At 37.5% G+C, this 15,565-nt stretch overlaps 1 protein-coding gene and 1 long non-coding RNA gene across 5 annotated transcripts in view; one reads left to right on the top strand and one right to left on the bottom strand.

Moving 5' to 3' along the window:
- LOC114079362 (uncharacterized) overlaps nucleotides 1-8,871 on the bottom strand; it is a 37,836-nt gene extending 28,965 nt beyond the window's left edge. For 2 of the 3 annotated variants that reach the window (XR_011707994.1, XR_003580476.2), the window contains exon 1: nucleotides 8,559-8,712. This is a non-coding gene — a long non-coding RNA (uncharacterized lncRNA). Of the gene's footprint in view, nucleotides 1-8,558; nucleotides 8,713-8,786 lie in introns of those variants that run through there. The other variant, XR_011707995.1, reaches the window with a different exon arrangement.
- The window catches only part of LOC139706425 (broad substrate specificity ATP-binding cassette transporter ABCG2-like), a 36,492-nt gene continuing 29,798 nt past the window's right edge, over nucleotides 8,872-15,565 (top strand). The window contains exons 1-2 of one of the 2 annotated variants that reach the window (XM_071614438.1): nucleotides 8,872-8,982; nucleotides 13,093-13,314. In XM_071614438.1, coding sequence (XP_071470539.1) covers nucleotides 13,112-13,314 — 203 coding nt within the window. In that variant the 5' untranslated portion in view covers nucleotides 8,872-8,982; nucleotides 13,093-13,111. Of the gene's footprint in view, nucleotides 8,983-13,092; nucleotides 13,315-15,565 lie in introns of those variants that run through there. The other variant, XM_071614439.1, reaches the window with a different exon arrangement.

Consider the following 15,565-nt stretch of genomic DNA (forward strand, 5'->3'; position numbering starts at 1 on the left):
ATATTTTCTTCTTAATTATATAAACACTGAAGTCAGCAACCTGAGCTTAGAAGGTGTGGAATATTAACTGGGCATATCTTTGCCACCTCTAGATAGTCATGGCAGACTCATGGTCATGTTAAAATTGGAATTTGAAGAACTGTAAAGAGGGAAGACATAAAAAAAAAAAAAAAAGATTGGAAAAGCCCAGTGGTATATACATATAATGCTATATTTTTCGGCCATAAAAAGGAGTGAAATTTTAATATAAGAATGAGTCTGGAATCATGCCAGAGAGAGATCAAAGATGGTGGATTAGAAGAGGGTTGCACTTTTTAGTTGCTCCATAGCTTGGGATTCAAGAAGCGGGAGTTCTGCTCCTCACAAAGCTCTGTGACAAAAGAAATTCACTGAAATTTGATACTGGAAAGTGAGAGAATCATAAAAATCCAGAAATTTGGTTTCTTGTAACAGAGGACAAGAAAGCGTGCATTAGAACCAAAGCAGTGGTGGCAGCAGCACGAGTTCCCCACAGAGTGGAGGGAAAACACAAACAGAAAGACAGAAGTGAGGCACAAAAATTCAGCATGAGAAAACCTGTGGAACACAAAAGCAGTCTGAACTTAGCCAAACTCCCAGAGCTGGTGTTTAAAAGTGCTCTGTGTTTCTCAACTGGAAGAGCTGAGGCAGGTAGCCATCTTGAAGATGTCATGTTGCGGCATGGTGCCACAGGAACCCAGGTCATAGCAAATATTGCAATACTGTGCTGGCAAGGACCTACAGTGTGGCCTAGGGTGTGTCCATTAGAGTGGGATTGAAACAGGCCTAGAGAAGATTGTTCCCAAGGGGACTCAGGTTAGGGATATGGAGAGGAATGTGGCTCATTTTCCCTCTGAATCCGGCTGGTTTATGTAACCAGCTGAAGAGAGTTGGGAAGCTAAACAGGCAGGCATGATTACAACAGGAACTGACCCTGGGAAGGCCATGTTCAAGGGTGGTAAAGTCTGTAAGAGTTGTAGAAATTTGGTTATCTCATCCTGTGAGTGGAGTTCTCAAGAGGCCTCTGAGATTGAGACACTCAGCAGAGATAGAAATCTGCTTGGTCCTAGGAGATAGCACCTGACAAAATTTCAAAGGTCTGATCAGAGCTTAACCCCAACTGTTGGAAATTCCCACTTAGAAATTTGTATCAGCTCCACCCTAGGTGTACATCAATCTAGTCTGTCTGGACTAAACCCCTGTGGACAGTACTTCACATTCTATTCTGATTTATACTGGAGAGAAGGGAAGCTAAGAACTATTTCAAACAGCTTCAGTTCCAGGCTGCTCTAGTTGGCAACCTGGTTATCTGTTTCCTTGTTTTGATTAGCCAAATTAATCAAAACAAGGAAAGAGAATATCCAAATTAATAAAATGAGAGAAGAAAACTGAGATATTACCACAGATATGTCTGTAATTCAGAGGATTATTAAATAGTATTTTGGAAACACATTCTCCACTAAATTGGAGAATCTAGAAGATATTGATAAATTCCTAGACATATAGGACCTACCACAATTTTTGTATCCTACTAGGAGGATATAAAAAAACCTAAACAGACCAATCTCAAGCAAAACTATTGAATTAGTAATATAAAAGCCTAGGACCAGATGGATTCTTAGCTGAATTCTACCAGTCTTTTAAAGAACTCATGTCAATTCTTCTTGAATGATTCCATAAAATAGAAAAATAAAGAAGACCCCCAAATTCACTCTTTGAAGCCATATCATCTGATGCCAAAAATAGGTAAAGATGTTACAAGGAAAGTACAGATTAATATCCCTATTGAACATTGATACCAAAAACCTTTAATACAATATTAGCAAACTGTTTTCAGAAACATATTCAGAAGATACTACACCATAATCAAGTGGGTTTCACCGTAGGGATGCAAGTATTGTTCAACATGTGAAAATCAATAAATACAATTTATCAAATAAATAGAATTAAGGACAAAAGTAATATGATAATCTCAATAAATGTATAAAAAGACTAACTAAATGTAGTTATGCATTTATGTTAAGAAATCTGAAGAAACTAGGGATAGAAATAACTTAGCTCAACATCATAAAACTTGTGTATGAGAAACCCAAAGCATATATTGAGATGATTATGTGATTTTGTCGTTAATTATATACATATTTTAAAATATTTTTCTTTATAAATGTTTTTTTCTATCTATTTATTTATATGCAGTGCTGAGGATCAAACCCAGAGCCTCACATCAGCCAGGCAAGCGTTCTACCACTGAAGCACAACTCCAACTGCTTAAGTTTTTGTGATGAATTAAATTTATTGATTTGCATAAGTTAAACCATCTTTGAATCATTGGGATGAAACCAACTTTGTTTTGATGTAAAATCTTCTTAATGTGCTGTTCAATGCAATTTATATTATTTGATTAGACTTTGCATTAGTTTTCCCCAAGGACATTGGTTTGTAGATTTCCTTCCTGGATATGTCCTGTGGTTTATAAATCAGGGTGATACTAGAATGAATTTGGAACTGTTGCACCCCTTCTATTTCATGTAATAGTTTGAGGAGTATTGGGAGTAGTACTTCCTTAAAATACTGGTAGAATTTTCAGAGAATTCCTGTCATCCTGGCCTTCTCTGTGTTGGAAGTCTTTATGTTACTGTTTCAATTACATTACTTGCTTTTGTTCTGTCTGCATTTTTTATATCCTCTAAGTGCAGTTTTTTTTGGGGGGGAGGCATATAACTACAAATATACCTATTTTTTCTACATTTTCCAATTTATTGATTTAAAGATTTTCAAAATATTGCTTAACAATCTTTTTGGATTTCCAAGATGTCTGAGTGATATCCCTTTTCTTTCATTTTATAAATTTGGGTCTTGTCTTTCTTTTGGTTAGTTTGATTAAGGGTTTATTAGTGTGGTTTATCTTTTCAGAAAACTAACCATTCATTTCATTGATTCTTTGTATCTTCTTTATTCTCTATTATATTAATTTTGACTCTGACCTTAATTATTTTATCAATTCTACTCAATTTATAATTAGTTTATTCTTGGTTTTCTATATCTTGTGATGCATTATTAGGTTGTTTATTTGGGACATTTATGATTATTTTATGTGGACACACATGGCTATAAACTTTTCTATTAGAATTGTCTTCATAGTATTCCAGAGATTCTGATATGATCTATTTCTGCTTGGGCTATTCAACCTTTAGAGTTGGCAAGTGCTTTGGATATTAAACCCTTCCTTCTTTTGTGTTGCTTACCAAGTGGCTGGCAGGAGTGTTGGGAACCAAAATTGATTGAAATGGCTGTCAGCTTCATTGTTTACCAGCATGAGATAGGATACAATGGGAAGTACTCTCTACTGGAGTTTTGTCTGGACATATTAGATTGATTACAATTGTAGGGCAGGGTTGATGCAGAGTTAGACCTAAATAGGAAGTTCCAATGACTGATATCTAGGATCTGTGGAACTTTGTTGGCTGTTTTCTACTCCATAGAGATTAGATCAACACATCTCTACGGGTGGGCACAGGTTGATTTCTGCTGGTTATCTGAACCTCAGGGGCTTCCCAAAATTTCAACACGTACTGTGGGCTAACCAATTTCCTTGGTTGAAAGAGGAAAGGCAGGTCTTGTACATTTTACCACCCATAAATATCCAAGTATCCCTGAATGCAGTCATGTCCACCTGTTCAGTTCCCAACACTCTCCAGATGGTTGTGCAAGCACCAGCCATAAAGGGAAAGAGAGTTTCACTCCCCTCTGAATCCCTGACCTGAATTCCCCTGTATGCAATCATCTCTGTTTTAATCACATTCAGGCCACATAGTATGTGCTAGCTGGCACACTGAGACATTATTTGCTATGATCTCCCAGGTTTCCTACAGCATGATCCAGCATGAACCCCACAAGACTGCTCCCTGCTTCAGCTTTCTGCTCACAAGTTGAGAAACATGGACAACATTTCACATACTGCTCACTGTGCCACCTCTAAATCAGCTAAGCTCAGACTGTCTTTCTGTTCTACAGGTGTTCCCATGCCAATTGGTCCATGGTGTTTTTCTCTTGCTCCATTTGTGTTATCCTTCCCTGCTTCAGTGCCCTGGTGCTACTGTCACAATCTAAAAAGGAACAAGCATTCTTTATTTTGTTTTATTGATTTTAAAAATTTATATGCGACAGTGGAATGCATTACAATTCTTATTACACATATAGAGTACAATTTTTCACATCTCTGGTTGTATACAAATATATTCACACCAATTCGTGTCTTCATACATGTACTTTGGATAATAATTCTTTCTTAATATACTAGACATTGGAGGTATGTTTACCAAAGAACACACACACACACAATACCAAGAGCAAGCCTTCAAATATGCTTATGTGTCAATATAAATTTAAAATCACAAATATACATTTGAGAAATAGGGATTTTAAACCAGAAAAATATTGTCTCTCCAATTCAAACTTTATATAACTATACTTTATCTGGAGATTCCCTAACAAACTAAAAGTGGAAATACCATATGCACTAGCAACCTCACTAAAATGTATAAAGAAATGAAATCAGCATATTCAAAAGATCTCTGCACTCCCATGTTTATTGCAGCACTCTTCAAAATAGACAAAATACAGTATCAACCATAGTGCATCAACTGATTCATGGAGGGTGAAAACATGATATATAAGTATAGTAAAACAAGCTCTCAATGAGTCTCAAGGTGGTCCTCCTGACATTGTTGCTGCTGGTAGGGCACAGAGGGCAGTATCACCTTCTAAGCTCTGCTGAACTTATTCTGTCAGGTCACATAGATCCTTTTCTTGGTAACCAAGACATCCAAAACCCACATTTGTTAATAGCAATATCTATCTATCTATCTATCTATCTATCATCTATCTATCTATCTATATATATATCTATATATATCTATATCTATATATATCTATATATCTATATCTATATATATATCTCACATGTTTGTGTAATATATCAGGAGGATTAAGAATAATTTTCAGATACCCTAGTAAGATGCTCTCACCTGTTATTCTATAAATCAAAGTTGGTAGGACAAGAACAGTCATCTTCTAGAGCTACATGACCTGCCATACCTAGAACTGTATTGGACCCTAGTTAAGGGTGTAGAATTCTAACATTCATATTCATGGAACAGGTATTGAACATGAAGATTAACAAGAGCCTACTTATCCTTCCAGAAAAGGAGCTCATAATGTCCCCTGGGAGCAAGCTGTCTGAGCAGTTCCAATATAGAGACGGACACAGATATAATACAGTCTGCAGAGGCCTTCTGTGGATTCTGAGCCAATTGATGGGACAAAGCTGACATGAAAGTATAGGGAGTGAAGTTTCCTAAAACACCTAAACAAGTTAATTGCTTTCAACTAATATGAAAGTAGAAGGTGCTTTGGATAGATTAATATAGAGCATTCTGCTATTTTCTCACCTGTGGGTTTGTAGTTTATCTTTAGGAATTTTGAACAATTACTTACAATATTTGAATTCTAAATAATGGTATAGTTATGCATAATAAGTAAATATAGGTATCTTAGCTACTAATTTAAAAATGTATCTCCTTTATTTTCCTGTTGTGTTCAAAACCCAATATTGACTTTCACTTTTGAAATTCTTGGAAACTTTATATTGGTTTTGTTCAGTAAAAGCTAAGCAACAGACCTCCTTGATTGTACAGCACCCCCTGCTGGACAGCCAGAGAAATAAAGCCTTTCAGCTTTCAATGATTATTGAAACAACTTTAATGCGCAAACATGAACTTAGTTTCTCACCTTCCCTAAATCCTGGGCTGTCTCAGCTGTATTTGAGTGACAATTCTACACACTCCAGAAGTCAGCTACATCATAATTCTATTTAACTGGAATGTAAAGGACCCCTGGATTTAGTGTCAGAAAATTTGAGTCAGTGTTTCATCTTTGCTCCATCCTGTCTGACTCTGGGATTCATGATTCTGAGGCTTGGTGTCTTGGGATTTTGGACAACTATTAACTCTCCTTGGTTTGATTTCTATTTTCCAGAAAATTAGCATAATATTATCTAGGGGTTTTGTGAAGCCCAGCTAAAGAAATGTATATGAAAGCATTTGAACACCTTAAAATGCAATTGGGATGTGTCAGTTGCATCACTCCTCTTTCATTACCAATGGAGAAATCAGCATATTCAAAAGACTTGGAAGGTGGCATTCACTCTCACTAAATGAAATGAATTGTGAAGGACACAGCTGCCACATGGAACAGAGAACCTGAAGTGAGGACCAGAAAGGAAAAGTGAATATTACAATACATCACCTAAAGGACACATATGTATCCATGTGCACATATTTTCTTCTGCTATTGCAATCCTGTACCAACCCCTAATTATCCTATTTTCCAAAAACTAAGCCAGAACAAAACATAAGACACAAAGCATCAAACTACCAGCATGTAAACTACCAAAAGCTGCCTTTAAAACATGGTGCATTATTTCAAAATAGTTAATAGATACTATTTTATTCTTAATATTGTTTGGGAAATGGCGATAAAAAATAAATTCATATCTCTGTGTAAGTTTGCATCGCATGAATAAAAGAGCAAAGCAAAATATCTAAGAAAAGAAATTAATAAAAATTATGTAAAAGTATAAAAAAAGAAAGAACTAAGATGATAGAAATTTGGCTAAAGTATAAATGAAAATGATTTAAACTCTTACTGATGACAGAATTTCCAAATATTGGTTAAAAATAAAAAATAAAATCACCTTAGAAATTGTATAAGTCCCCTCAAAGTAAAGTTAAAAACAAATGGAATTTTGAGAAAATATATGAGAAGAAAATGCTTCTTAAAAAGGGGTGAAGGGGTCTTATACTCAATAGGTTGACTATGGAATCTGACAAAAAGTTATTTAATATGGATAAATGGTTCATACACATGATTTAATTATCATGAATTTTATATATGGAATAACAGAGCTTTAAGATATATAAAACAATACCAGATTGTATATGAAGAGCAATAGGAAAATTACATCGTAGTTGGAAACTTAACCCTACATATCTCAATCTCTGACAGAGAAAATAGACAAAAATTACCTATACATATGAAGGGTTTGAAATGAATATGTGACATACAATATACACATGTAACTTCATACAACATGCACGTCCCTAAATCTGAAATTGTTCCAAAATCTGAAAGTCTTTGAGGGGCAGGAATGATACTACAAGTGGAAATTTCCACACAATATAATTTTGTTTTATCCATGAAATTATTAAAATGTTGTACATTAATATTGTATAAATTACATCCATGCAAAGATTATATGAACTTGGGTCACATCCCCCGAATATCACAGGATATGTATGCAAACAGACCAACATCTAAAAAAGTCCAAAATCTGAAACACTTCTAGTTTCAGGTATTTCTAATAAGGGATATTCAGTCTCTACTATCAAAAGAGATCACTTAGTTTCTTCTTTAGGTATCTCTGGAATATTTACAAAACGTGATACTATGCTAAGCCATGAAGAGAAAAACAGTATATCCATAAAATTAAAAATTAGCTGGACAGGTGTTCTTATAATAGCTTGTCCACTTGAAGACAGAGAGGCAAGGAGAGCACCAAGTGAAGACAGAGACAGGAAGAGTTCTACATGAAGACAGAGAATTTGAGTGATACAGCTCCATACCAAAGAGACCAATAGTTGCTAGCAATCAGCAGGAGTGACATGGAGGCAAGGAAGGATCCCTACTGTTTTAGAGTGAACATAACCCTACCTTCACCTTAATTTTGGACTTCTAGTCCCAGAACTTCAAGACAATAAATTTCTGTTGCTCTAAATTTAAAACAAGCAAACAAAAATAAGAATAAAAGAAAAAGAAAAAAAAATTAAGCATATCTCCCCCAAATATAAAACAAACCACAAATAACATAATCAAGAAGCATTTTAAAACCACAAATTCTAAAAATTAATTAACAAAAGGATAAACAAGCATAACATATAAACTTAAGCCATTAGAAATCTACTTTTTCCCCATGATACCCATGGGCCAATAAGGAGATGAAATGGCTGTAACATGTCACTATACCAGATGTAGATAGTAAAACCAAGATGTCTTTGGCTCAAGTATCAGGCCTTAATGGAGCTGTCACTTTGCACAGGAAACATAAATTCCTTGCTTGCTCTGTGCTAGAATGTATTCTAACAAGTCTTTGGTGGACATAAAATAAGGACACACTGAGCTGGCCACCATGGCCCTTACCAATGATCACAACTAGCCAGGAGGCTGAGGTAGGATTGCAATTCTAGGCCAGTGTAGGCAACTTAGAAAGTTCCTATCTCAAAATAAAATTTAAAGAGGGTTGAAAATGTTGCTCAGAGCTAGACAGCTTGCCTAGGATTCTCAAAGCCCTGAGTTCGATCCTCATTGCCTCAAAGGAAAAAATAAAGAAAATAGGACAAATATTAGCAGGAACTCTGTAAAACTGAAGTTCCACATGTAAAAGGATTAGTAGGTTTAAACTAATAATTTGATGTATTCCTCACCAACTTGCAGGAAAAGTTCTGTACATCAGTCAATGAGAAGTACTGGTGAAGAAGCGGGAGGTGTTCCATGTTGCCAACAGCAAGTGTCCGCCCTGCAGCATGTATGGTGCATGACAGCACCCCTTCCTCCCTCCCTGTGAGGGCTATTTCAACCAGCAGGGCTCCCTCTTCTTATCTTGGGACACTCTCCCAGAACCTGGGCTCTGGGGCCCGCTGATGCTTACTTACTGCTTCCTGGTAGCGGCACCACCCCTTCCTCTTTCGTTTTACTGTCTGGGCCTTGGGGAGCCAGCTCTTGGGAGGTAGCCGCAGGCGCCCCAGCCCTGAAGCCCGATCCTGGTATGGCGAAGCCGCGTCCACGCCACTTCCTCACCACCCGCAGGACTGAGCGGTGCCGCCCGCACCTTCCCAGGCGCCTCCAGTGGTGAGTGCCGGACCCCAAGACAGCAGATTCACTGGGGACCTCTGGGTCCTGTGAAGGTCTCTGTGGTGGCTGTGGGCGTGGCCCAGGATCCGCACAGACCAAGTCCCCAGAACGCTGGGGGATGGGGAGCCCCGCAACCCCCAGCTGGACTTGGCTTGTGGGTAAAACCCCAAGTGAATACGTAGGGGGGCTGTCTGGGGAGCCAGAGGGCGACATGGCTCTGAGGAAGTGTTAGGCTGGTTCCTTGTAAAAAAGAAAGGGTCTCTGTGTTTATTCACTTGTACCTGTTGCTGAGGAGCATTTGACCCTCTTTTAAGGGGAGGTGGGCCAGTCTCATTTCCCCACTCAGAATTTCTATGCTGTTCATTTTAAGGGGTCATATTTTTCATGGTGGTCCCAGACTGCAGGAAGGAGGCAGCCTGGAAAGGAGCCAGGGGTATTTGGGGAAAGCTCTTCAGGAATTCAACAGCACAGCAGAAAATGATTGGCATCATATTAAGAGGAAGCTGTTTCTTTGGATCTGTTTGAAAGATCCAGCTGACTCCTCTCAATGTTTGAGTCAAGACCTGTTAACTGCCCTGCCTCTGAGCACACACAACTTGGGCAAATTTGTTTGGCAGGAAAGTTGGTTTATATTGTGATTTGTTAAAAAATAGCAAGCAAGCTGCTCAAATGAGATGATGGGAGTTTTTGTTAACCAGAGTTCAGTCCTAGTCCAGAGGCCTGATGAAATGGGGGTGGGGTGGGGGGCAGTTAGCAAATCAGTTCTGTCCCTTGTCTCAAAATCAAATGAAAGAGTAATGGTGAAAAGCGGAAAGGAAGTTTAATCAGTATAGGTATACTGGGAAGTAGACCAGTGTTTCCAGACCCTGTATTTGGGGGCATTGATATGAACTTCTAGATTATTAAGACAAGGGGAACTAGATAGAAGTATCCATAGTCAGGCAGCTTTTGTCAGACTATGGCATGAATGATCATTCTCACAATTGGTCTGGTGGGAACCTGTTGGATATAAGAAAGCTGGTATTTCCTAGTTGTATGTGTATGTGTGTTTTGTGTGGTATGTGCGGGGGTAGTTTCCACTCATCACAAGGGGTTTATTGGTCAGGTCTGTCATTTCCAGAATCCAAGGTGGCTGAGAGTAAAGGAGACAGATGTAACATGGATCCAGAGATTCCAAGATTTTAATCTTTCTTTTACTTGCCAACTGGATATTCATAGGCTCAAGTGGAGAGTCTTAAGTCCTTATTATATGTGCAGAACCTGGCAGTTTCATTTGAAAATGACTATGAAATACAAACTGAAGATTCAGAATGGATTTTCAGAAAATGATGTGGTGGAGCAGTTGATTATAGTGGGTTTTTGCAGGTTGGTTAAGGTAAAATCCTTACCTGTCTCCACGTGTGTGAAGATAAATGGAATTGATATTGAATGGACATAAATTTACTGAGCATAGGAGTTCCTAAAGGTGTAGGAGAATTCTGTTCACATACATATTTTAAAGGCATTGACTAATATATTGGGTCTTTTTTTTTATTTACAGGAAATGAAGTTTAACTCCAAGTTTGGGTGGTTTGTTAAAGAATTATTGAATTTCCTTTTGTAATTTTTCTGTGAGTGGTTAAGTTTTAATAATTAACTTTAAAAATTAACTAGCCTTTTATAATACATATAAAAATAATGCTAAAAATGTTCAAATATATGACCAAAAAAATTAAGTTGAAAATATATCAGCTTGTGTGTGTATCTATAATAGTACCTTGTTTTATTTTCTTACCTAATAATGGAAATGTAATTGTTGATTATTTTTTCAGAAATATATATATAGATTCATAGTAACAAATGTATACTGGGCATCTTTATTCCAGGTCCTGGGTATTATACAGGAATTCTCTTAGGAAACACATTCTTTTTGAAACAAGGTGTATTAAATTACACAAGCATGCAAAATCTGTTTCTGCATTTATTGTCATTAAGCATCCTTGAAGCATTTGACGTCAGCATAAATATGATGTTTACAAAATCATATATAACCTAGAGTAGAAAGCTGCCATGAGGGAGCACATTACAATGGACATGGGCTGACCCAAGGGCCCTCTGCACTTAATAAAGTTACACCAAGGAGGCCATAATGAAAACAGAATGGTCTGTCACACAGTTTAGTGACAATAAAGGGGATAACATTGTGTCTCTTCAGAGAAGCTTTACCTGGCATTTACTTTTGAGGGCTGTGTCTTTCGTGTGTGTCACACAAGGATGCAGAGGAGACTGAGGATTGGCAATGGAAGAGCCCTCTCAGTGTTTCCATAATGCATGCAACAGTGCATGTTCTAAGTGTACTTCTTGAAATGGCTTGTCGTAGTTGTAAATATCATAGTTGTAATTTTGCTTGCTTTAAGTGTTGTTTCTGAAGTCCTAGGCCAGAGGTCCAATGTGGTGGAGTCCCAGCAACTTAGGTCCAGCCACTAGCCTCTAAAAACTGGAAGAAAAAGTAATGTCAAAAAGCAGTAAAGGAATTTTAATCAATATAACTATACTGGAAAACAAAGGGGACCAGAGTTACCAGCTGTTTGTATAGTGGTACTGATGTGATATTGTATAGACAAGGGGGACCAGAAATAGGCATAGTGAAGCAGAGTAGGGAGGACAAGATCATTAGAGGAGAGAAGGTCAAGGGATGGGAATGACAAAGATCTTTCATATGGATTCTGAAGTTGCTGTTGCCTCCAACATATTAAACTTTAAAATTGTGGTCTTGCCCTTACATTCAGTCCGTGTACTTCAACCTCCAAACTATGGCCAGTATTTCTTTAATGACTGATGCTGCTTCATTTTTCCCTCTTCTCCCACATCTCTAGTTACATGTAGATCAGACTCTTCCTATCATGCCCTGTGTTCCTTATCCTCTTTTATGTAATTCTCTTCAATTCAGAAAACTAAAGTTTATTAATTCTCTTCAATTCAGTAAACTATACTAATTCTCTTCCATTGTCATTGTTTAAACTGTAGCTAAACTCAACTATTGAACGCTTAATGTTTTTTTCCCCTGTACTGGGGTCAAACCCATGGTCTCAAACATGCACTCTACCACTATGCTACACCCCCACAGTCCCTTATTTTTCTTATAAGAGACAGAGTCTCACTGTACTACCAGTGCTACCTGGAATTCATGATGATCCTGCCTCAGCCTAATCATATAGCTAGGACTGTAGGTATGCACAACCACTTATGGCTTGAATTCTTAATTTTGATTTCTTTTTTCAGTTTTTGTTTTCAAGTCTTGATTTGCTTAATTATTGGTTTAATTAACTTAATCATTTTTATACTTAATTTGATATCTTCCTAGAATTTAAATGTTTTCCTAGTAATGAAATCTGTTGCATTGTAAACAATATTGGAGTTTACCTTCTTACTTGACTGAAAGTACATAATAACCAGATATGTGAAGTCTGGACTCTAAATTCATAGAATTCTCCTATCCCTGTCTGCTTGTCTAAGCCCTTTTTGGTAACAACACTATGAACACTTCCAACATTAAAAAAAGTACAGGGGATATTATGATGCTCATGTAGGCTGTCCCTGAACTGAAGCTGTATCATAATATGCTTTTTGAAGTCAGGAGCAGTCCTTACCTTTTTTTTTTTTTTTTTTTAAGTACTGGGAATTGAACCCAAGGGTTCTGTACCACTGAGGTACATTTATATTTCTTTTGAGACAGGGTCTTGCTAAGTTGCCCAGGTTGACCTCTGAGATTGCAATCCTCCTGCCTCAGCCTTCAGATTCACTGGGTTTACAGGTGTGCATCTGCCAATAACCTGGCTCACTTGTCTTTTTTCTCCTTTATGAGTTGTAGGTAATTTTCATACTCAGCTATTTTGCTTATTGGAATTTATCTGACATCTAATTTGAGTTCAAGCATTTAAAGTTTCATCTGTCTCCCATTTTAGGTTCTAAGGTTATTCTTATTATAGTGATGCAGGCTGTTCATTGGAAAAGAATTTACTCACTGCAGCACAGTTTAAAACCATCTTGTTTTCAATGAATTGATATCTAGAGTTTACAATCTCATTTATATGGAATATCAACTTACTATTACTTTTCCCTCCACAGAAAGGCAAAACCTCTGAAGATGTCTTCCAGTAGTGACCAGGTTGTTATCCCAATGCTACAAAGACACACCAATGACCTCCCTGAGATGATCGCTGGTGACCAGGAGACAATTACCCAAGGTGCTGTGTTGAGTTTTCATAATATCTGCTATCGAGTACAAGTGAAGAGTGGCTCTCTGCTCCAACATAGAACAGTTGAGAAAGAAATACTATCAAATATCAGGTATGTGCATGAATTTTTTAAAAGTTCACTTTATTGACCTATAGGCTTTGCTTACTACGAATAGACTGCTGTGAGCATTTGAGTACAAGTTTTGTAGAGACAAATAGATGCATGCTTTCCTTCCTTTAGGCTAAACAAGGACTGATATGATTGGATCAGTTATCAAGTAGTTTAAACTTTGAAGAGAATTTATTAACTGCATCATGTTTTGTTTGTTTTTATGGCTGTGCAATTAATGTGTCATTTAATTATTAAAGTGGCAGTGAGTTTGGAACCTCTCGCTGCTTGTGTCTATATGAGCTCACAGATGCTGAGCTCACAGATGCTCACCATTAGGGTTGTTAATGTTTCTCTGATTGCTAGATAACTGTGCTTCCCTCTAATGATTAGATAGAATTGACTAATAAAAAGCTGACAAGAGTTTTGTGAGATAATCATGAGGGGAAATGAATTTGGATTTGCCCTGGCAACACTTTTTTTTTTGTTGTTGTTGTTTTGTTTTGTTTTGTCTTTTACTAGAGGAAATAACTACTCCTAGTGTAAGCAAGCAACTTTTTCTGACTCTCCAAGGCTGGGAAAGTGGTTATAAGAGTCCTGGTATGGTTGTAGCTCTATACAAAATCAGGTGATTGACCTGTTTTCTTGACATTTTGTATGCATCTGTGGTCTTTATTGTCAGTAGTGCCTAACATCTTTCAGAAGACAAGGAAGTGACAGGGTTGGGTAGACAGTATTGGGGTGTGCCTGAGAGAAAAATGGTGAGGATCTGAGGGTTCATGGGCTGAGCTCAGGGGCTCTGTGCAGGATTGGAACTCTTCTCTGGCAATACCTGCTGTCATGCCTGCTTCTTGTCTCTCTTGTGTTGGTTAAGAAATCCTGACCAGGTGAATAAGAAGAGGAATAGTGGATCTAAAGCTTTTATCCTTTGTTAATGATTAGATAGAATTGACTTATGAAAAGCTGACAAGAGTTTTGTGAGATAATCAAGAAAATGTTGGTACTTTCAGATTTTGTGTTGAAAGAGGTAAAAGGTAATTTGATTTGAATATGTGTAGGCTAAATACATATAAAGTTCATTCTTCATGTGAGGGTACATTTACCTGCCCCTGCCCACTTTGGTTTTAGGAATCAAGCCCTTGGCCTTGTGCACAGTGAGCCATCTTGCTGCCACTGAGCCACACTCCCAAACACCTCTAGATTATCTTTTCCTCCAAGTAGACTAGTGATGGGATACCCTAAGTGTCACCTCTGCTCAGGACTTCTTGTTGTGCTTAAGGCTCAGTGTTGTGCCTCTCAACAAAGGACAGGGATCATGGTTTTGTGCTCTTGGGCTAATAAAAGTGCAGTCAAATCTTGAAGTTCTTTCAATTTTTACAATTTCAGGGACTGTTGTTTCTCATGTTTCTGGTGTAAGTATCTGTGGGAAAGGACACCCATTTTTGGTTGTTGTGTTTCAGATCTTTCTCCTATCTGCTCACTTCAGGTTAGTAGGGTATGGGATGGAGGAAGAGTTACTCATATTATTTTTTATTTGTATTTGATAGCACAAGTCACCGTTCAAAACAGTAAGTATATTCCAAGAAATGTGGTGAGAATCTCGATTTTCCTTTGGATACTTGTTTGCTTTCCTTTTGTAAGAAGAAGTTAAACCAAATTTGACCTTGAGAATTGAAAAGATTTTCATACCTCATGAAAAACTTTCCCTTAAGCTTAGTTTGTCTTCATACACAGCGCTTGAACTTTTCCTTACCAATGTTTAATATCTATGGGAAAAAATTATCCATTCCTGAAGATTTATGAATATTCATATAATGGTGAGGAAAATTCATTCTTCTCTTTGGGAAATTTTCAGATTCATGATTATTTTTTAAATGATTTCAAACATAAACCTGCAAAAACATAATCCTTTCACTAGACTCCTTACCTGTTTACATTCCACTGTTTACTCCCATCTCTGTGTCTCTTTCTTGGAGGGGGGGCGGTACTGGGGATTGAACTCAGGGGCACTTGACCATTGAGCCACATCCCTAGTCTTATGTTGTTTTTTATTAGAGACAGAGTCTCACTGAATTGCTTAGTGCCTCACTAAATTGCTGAAACTGGCTTTGAACTTGACATCCTCCAGCTTCCACCTCCCAAGCCACTTGGATAACAGGCGCATGCCACTGTGCCTAGCCCTACTGTGTCTCCTTTTTCATCCATTTTTACTAGTGTATTTTGGGAATCATTTGAGAGCAGACTGTTCACATGA

The sequence above is a fragment of the Marmota flaviventris genome, chromosome 7, assembly GCF_047511675.1.
Source record: "Marmota flaviventris isolate mMarFla1 chromosome 7, mMarFla1.hap1, whole genome shotgun sequence".
NCBI classification, from domain to species: Eukaryota; Metazoa; Chordata; class Mammalia; order Rodentia; family Sciuridae; genus Marmota; species Marmota flaviventris.